The sequence below is a fragment of the Chamaea fasciata genome, unplaced genomic scaffold, assembly GCF_029207755.1.
Source record: "Chamaea fasciata isolate MVZ Bird 193981 ecotype frontalis unplaced genomic scaffold, bChaFas1.0.hap1 SCAF_27, whole genome shotgun sequence".
Classification (NCBI taxonomy): domain Eukaryota; kingdom Metazoa; phylum Chordata; class Aves; order Passeriformes; family Sylviidae; genus Chamaea; species Chamaea fasciata.
This window is the reverse complement of record NW_027094112.1, coordinates 4922453-4928599: the sequence shown is the minus strand read 5'-3', so window position 1 is coordinate 4928599 and position 6147 is coordinate 4922453. Positions and strand designations below refer to the sequence as shown.

Here is a 6147-nt window from a genome sequence, read left to right as displayed (position 1 = left end):
CGGGCCACCCTCGTGCCTGCGGTCCCTGGTCAGGTACATGTTGAACAAAAACTCCTTTTCCAGCTCCAGCGTTTGGTATTTGGTGTAGGGGCAGCGCTTCTTGCGGGACGAGCGGGCGTGCAGCCAGCTGGCGGCGGGGTTGGCTGCAAAAAAAAAAAAAAAGAAAATAAAAAAAAAGAAAATAAAACACGCAAAAAAAAAAGCAGCAAAAATCAAATTTTCAGCTTTCCCCCCCCCCAAAGGAAAAAAAAATAAAATATATATATTTAAAATTTCTTTATATTTATAATTTATTTCTATTTAAATTATGTTATTTAATTTTTTTATTTTTTTTTTTAAATCGCGTTGTTGGATGTTTGGGGGTTGATTGCCAGGCGGGTGGGAGCTCGGAGTTGGGGGGGTTTGGGGGGGGGAAATAATAAAAAGAAAAAAAAAAAAGAAAACAGAAAAAAAACCCCAAACCGCGCCAAACAAAACAAGCCAAAACAAACCAAAAACAGACCGACAAACGAGCAAATAAAAGAAACCCCCCCAAAAATAAAACACCTTAAAAAACCCACCCCAAAATAATAATAATAATAATAATAATAAATAATAATAAATAATTTTTAAAAAGACTCCCCCCAAAACCCAAATAAAAAACCCACAAAACCCCCCAAAAATCCCCCAAACCCCCCCAAAAAACCCCAAAAAAATGGGATTGGGGGGAGTCACCCCAAATTCCAGAGGGGATCCAAAACCTCTGGATCGGGAACGGCGAGCGGGGGACTGGGGGGACAAGGGGATTTGGGGCTGCAACCCCAAGTTTTGGGTGAATTTTGGGGGGTTTTGGGTGCATTTTTGGGGTGAATTGCTGTGGGTTTGGGGTTAATTTTCTGTGGGTTTTGGGGTGAATTTTTGTGGGTTTTGGGGTGGATTTCTGCGGGTTTTGGGGTGAATTTCTGCGGGTTTTGGGTGAATTTCTGCGGGTTTTGGGGTGAATTTCTGCGGGTTTTGGGTGAATTTCTGCGGGTTTTGGGTGAATTTCTCCGGGGTTTTTGGGTGAATTTCTGCGGGTTTTGGGTGAATTTCTCCGGGTTTTGGGTGAATTTCTGCGGGTTTTGGGTAATTTCTCCGGGTATTTTGGGTGAATTTCTGCGGGTTTTGGGTGAATTTCTCCGGGGTTTTGGGTGAATTTCTGCGGGTTTTGGGTGAATTTTCTCCGGGTTTTGGGGTGAACTTCTACCAGTTTTTCGGTGGATTTCTGCTGGCTTTGGGTGAATTTCTGCCGGTTTTTGGGTTCATTCCCTCATGTCTTGGTCCTTCCTGAGCGTTTTGGGTGCCTCCCCTGAGGGTTTTGGGGTTAATTTCTGCTCGTTTTGGGTGCACCCGGAGGTTTTTTGGGGTGAATTTCTGGTGGGTTTGGGGTGAATTTCTGCAGGGTTTGGCTGCACCCCGGGGTTTTTTTGAGTGAATTTCTGCCGGTTTTGGTTGCATCCCCTCCTGGTTTGGTGCTCCTGAGAGTTTTGGGTGCACCCCTGGGGGTTTTGGGTGAATTTTTTGTTTGTTTCGGGTTCATTTCTGCTTGCTTTGAGTGCACCCTGAGGGTTCCGAGTGAGTTTCTGCTTATTTTGGGGTGAATTTTTGATGGTTTTTGAGTTCGTTCCCTCTCGTTTTTGGTCGTTCCTGAGCGTTTTGTGGGTGCACCTCCGAGGTTTTTGGGTTCATTTTTACTGTTTTGGGTGCACCCTGAGGTTTTTGGGGTGATTTCTGTGGGTTTTGGGTTAATTTCTGCATGTTTTGGGTGCACCTCCGATGTTTTTGGGTTCATTTTTACCTGTTTTGGGTGCACCCTGAGGTGTTTGGGGTGAATTTCTGCCGGTTTTGGGTTAATTTCTGCATGTTTTGGGTGCACCCCCGAGGTTTTTGGTGTTCCGCCCCCCTCCCCATCCCCGCCAGCTGAACACCCACATCTCCACATCCCATACAAATAAAGCCCTCCCTCAAAAAAAAAAATCACATTTTTTCCCCCATTTTTCCCAGGACTTGCTCCTCCAGACCCATCGCTCAGGGAGGGGAAGTCTGGAGGAGCTTTTCCTAAACAAACACTGACTACTTTTGACATTTTTTTTCCTCTTTTTTTTTTTTTTTGTTGTGCAATGTGGCCAAAACACCAAAAAAAAAAAACCCCAAAATCTCTCTCTGGCTGCCATAAAAATCCTCTGGGAGCTGCTGCCGGAGGGTCTGGACATCGTCACCCCGAGCCAGCGACGTTTGCAGGGCTAGAAACGCAGCCCAAAAAAAACAATAATATAATAAAAAAAATTAAAAATATATAAATAAATAAAAACTCGTGGGTGGGAGAAGCTACATGGGGGAAAAAAATGAAAAATTGGGGTTTTTTTTTTTCCCATGGAAATACCACAAAGGTTTTGGGAGCGAAACCCACCCCGCTGGCCCAGAGGCCTGAAGTGGGTGTAAAATCGCACCCGAAAGCGAAGTGGGGTTTAGGGTAAATAATGGGAGTTTTCGCTAATCACATGCAAATATTGGGCGGGAGGAAAACGGAGGGTTATGGACGCACCACGAATTCCTGGTTTTTTTTCCTTTCCTCCCCTGAAATTACGGCCGGAGCCATAAACCTTTACACCAATTAAATGGACCATTATAAATATACACACGCGCGGTTCCTCCCCGCCAAAAAAAAAAAAAAAAAAAAAAAAAAAAGGAGAAATATATTAAATATTTCAAATAATTTAAAAAAAAAATTATGTAATAATCCGGTTAATCTTCCTGTTGTACGCGCTGCCCCCTTACAAATTTTTTTTAATTTTTTTTTTTAGTACGGCTATTTCCTTCACGTAATTGACTTGATCTAATATGAGGAATTAAATATTCAAGAGGAGGAAAGCTGTTAATAATTGATACTGTTAATCCTGCTGCCCGTCCTTTAATGGCAGCCGAGGGCTGCGCTTCATGACGGCGATTTTATTTTTTTTGTTTTGGCATCATATTTTGGGTCTTTAAAATGTGGGTTTTTTAATCTTTTCGCGGCACGCAAATCCCCGAGGCAGGAAAAGGGAACGGGGAGAGGTCCTGACGCCTCTATTTTCTTTTTTTATTATTATTTTTCTCCTTTAAAATCCAGCGAAATAATAACTTAAAAGCTTCAGGCAGGGATTCATTAGGGGAGAAACACTCGCAAAAAAAATAATAAATAATAATAAATAATAATGGGAAGAGTCGTGGAAATGGGATCAGGAATCAACCCTGGCAGGATCTCAAGGCAGGCCCTAAATTAAATTATTATTTAAAAAACCACAGCGCGCCCACGCTGGCAGCTTTAATAACGATTTTTTTTTTTCTGGGCCAAAAATTTCCCGATGTTCGATTTTAGGGGGCAGGGAACACAAAAATCCGCGTGTTTTATTTCCCCCGGTCACTCAGCGCCCGGTTTGAGTTTGTTCTGGATCTCTGCCCAGCGCAATAGAAAAGGACTTTTCTTTTTGTGCGCGAGTGAGAGTTAAGTGATTGGGGGGAAAAAAAAAAAGAAAATAAATTTAAAAGAAAAAAAAAAAAAGCCGTCACAACATCAGGAAATCGTCAGGGGGGAGAGAATATTCTCTGTTTTTACGGGAAAAAAAGTTTATTTAAAGGGGAAAAAATGGGCGGGGAGTCTCCTCCTGGCCGGGCGCTGCTGCTGCTCCAGGCTGGAAAAAATTCAAAAAAGAAAGATTTTTCTGGAAAAAAAATTCCCGTGAGGGTGAAGCCAAGGCTGTCACCTTTCATCTGGGAACCAGCCAGGGCTGAGTACGCCGCTTCTCCCTCCCTCCGGCCCTAAAATTATTATTATTAATAATAATAATAATAATATTAATAGCATTATTGATAGCATTAAATATTTTCCCGACCAATTCTTCTTCTTATTATTTTAAAAATATCTGTTTCAAAGGTGGATAAGGCGCCCCAGCCGGCAGAAAACAAAAACCCCACGCTGGAGTTTCTCTGTCTCCCCAGTCCGGCCTAAATTACTAATTAAACCCTGATATAAAAGCTGATCTAAAAGCCGATATAAAAGCCGATATAAAAGCCGATATAAAAGCCGATATAAAAGCTAATTAACTCCGAGCACTCCTCTCCCTCCTTCTCCTTTTCTTTCTTTCTTTTTTTTTTTTTTTTTAAACTCGGGAAGGAGCGTGACTTTGAAAATATTCATACCCGCCTTTAATAAACAAACAATTAACAGCACAAATAAACACGCCAAGGCGAGGGGGGAAACGCCGGGAAAATCCGCGCAAGGAGCGCGGGACCGTCCGCGGGAACTTTTCCCCGAGATTCCTCCTCTTTTTTTCCCTTTTCCCCTTTTATTCCCCCTTTATTTCCCGTTTTTTTCCTTTTTTTTCCCCCATTTTCCCCCTTTCCCCCCCTTTTCCCCCTTTTTTTCTCTTTTTTCCCCTTTCCCCCCCCCTTTTTTCTCCCTTTTCTCCCCTCTCCTCCCTCCCCCCTCTTTTTCCGCTTTTTTCCCCCTTTCCCCCCCCCTTTTTTCCCCCATTTCCGCGCTCCCTCCGCCCTCACCCGCGCAGTTTTACTCCCCTCGGCGTCCTCGGGAGCTCTGCAGGATCCAGAGGAGTTCCCTCGAGCTTTTGTCCTGCCCGGATTCCCTTTTAGGGCCGGATTTTGATTTTTATTTTGATTTCCCCCCCGCACAGACAATGCCCGTCCCCTCCCCACCTCTCTCCCCTCCAGCCAGCTGAGACTTTTTTTTTCTTTTTTTCCCCCCCTTTTTTTCCTCTCTTTCCAAGCCCTGATTTTCAACTTTTGTGTGTCCACACACACACACACACACTCCCCCCCTTTTTTTTTTTTTATTTTTATTGCGCCTCCTCCAGCTTTTACGCCCGTTTTAAACTTCCTTCACTTTTATAACTTACTTTGATCTGTCCTGTCTTTGTCCTCGCTTCCTTCACAAACTTTATTGTCCTCGAAGCCGGCCCTTTGATTGGAAACGATCCCTCCTTCCCTTCCAGCCGGCGATTCTAAATCGTAATCTGGATTTTTTTGGACATCTCCGGCGCGGTTTAGGAGAGGTTCGGCTTTGACGGGATGGTTTTGCCCGGGGTGATTTTCCGCCCGGGGTGAAGGTTCCAACCAGCCGCGGAGGTACCTGCCCTCGGCCGGGAGGTTTTGGTGCTGGATGTAGGGATGGTAGACGGCAGGAATCGCTCCGGGAGGGTTCAGAGGAGTCCAAGAGGCGCCGAAAACGGGAGGTTTTGGCTGGAAACTGCACGAGGGGAATTCTAAATGTTCGCCGTGAGCGCTCGGCCTGGAAGCGGCCGAATATTGCCCGGCCGGGAATTTGGTGGAAGGTGAATCTTCGCTCTCATGACTTATGATGGAGTCGACGTAATAGTTGCTGAGGGTGCCAGAAATGGACATTCTCAGACATCATACAAAGCGCGGTTCAGTGGAGGAAAAATAATAATAATAATAAATATTTAAAAAAAAATTTGGAAAAATAAGTGGGAAAGAAAGGGGGGGGGGAAGGAAAAAATGGGGGGGAATGGGGAAAAAAAGAAGAAGAAAATTGAAAAAAAAATTGAAAAAAAAAGAAAAAATATTGAGAAAAAAATGAAAAAAATTGAAAAAAAAATTGAAAAATATTTGAGATATATATAGAGAGAGTTATATATAGAGAAAGGACAGCTCTGGATTTGTACTCTAGCCCCTTTCCCCAACTTCCCGGCCCACAAAGTACAGTTGGGCTGCCGTGTTGTGAGCTCGCGGCGAAATGATTGGTCAAACTTTTTTTCGTGAGCCTGATAAAGCGTCAGGCTCGGCGTAAATCAATCGCGGCCGAGGGGGCTGCGCTGCGCTGTCATCCGCCCTTGCATTCCATATCAAGGATGGATTGTTTTATGTTTATGCCGTGTTGCAAAACGTCAGGAGTTGCGGGGAAGGGGAAAAAAAATTAAAATAAATAAATAATTAAAAAAAAAAAAAAAAAGCCCCCCCACGCGCGGCGCGGCCGAATATTCCGATATTTCCACTCTTTTCTTCATTTATTCTTTTTTTTCCTTTTCCAGCCTCCAGGATTTGCTGCTGGAAAATCGCGGGGAGGGGTCCCAAAGGAAGGGTGGGGGGTGGGATTTTTTTTTTTTTTTTTAATTT

General features: G+C 43.9%; 1 protein-coding gene across 1 annotated transcript in view; it reads right to left on the bottom strand.

Annotated features, from left to right (window-relative positions):
- The window catches only part of LOC136301688 (src kinase-associated phosphoprotein 1-like), a 105713-nt gene extending 99842 nt beyond the window's left edge, over positions 1–5871 (bottom strand). Inside the window, exons 1-2 of the mRNA XM_066204811.1 lie at positions 4911–5871; positions 9–143 (exon numbers count right to left, since the gene is read on the bottom strand). Coding sequence (XP_066060908.1) covers positions 9–143; positions 4911–5415 — 640 coding nt within the window. The 5' untranslated portion in view covers positions 5416–5871. The remainder of the gene's footprint in view (positions 1–8; positions 144–4910) is intronic.
- Positions 5872–6147: the final 276 nt, after the last annotated feature.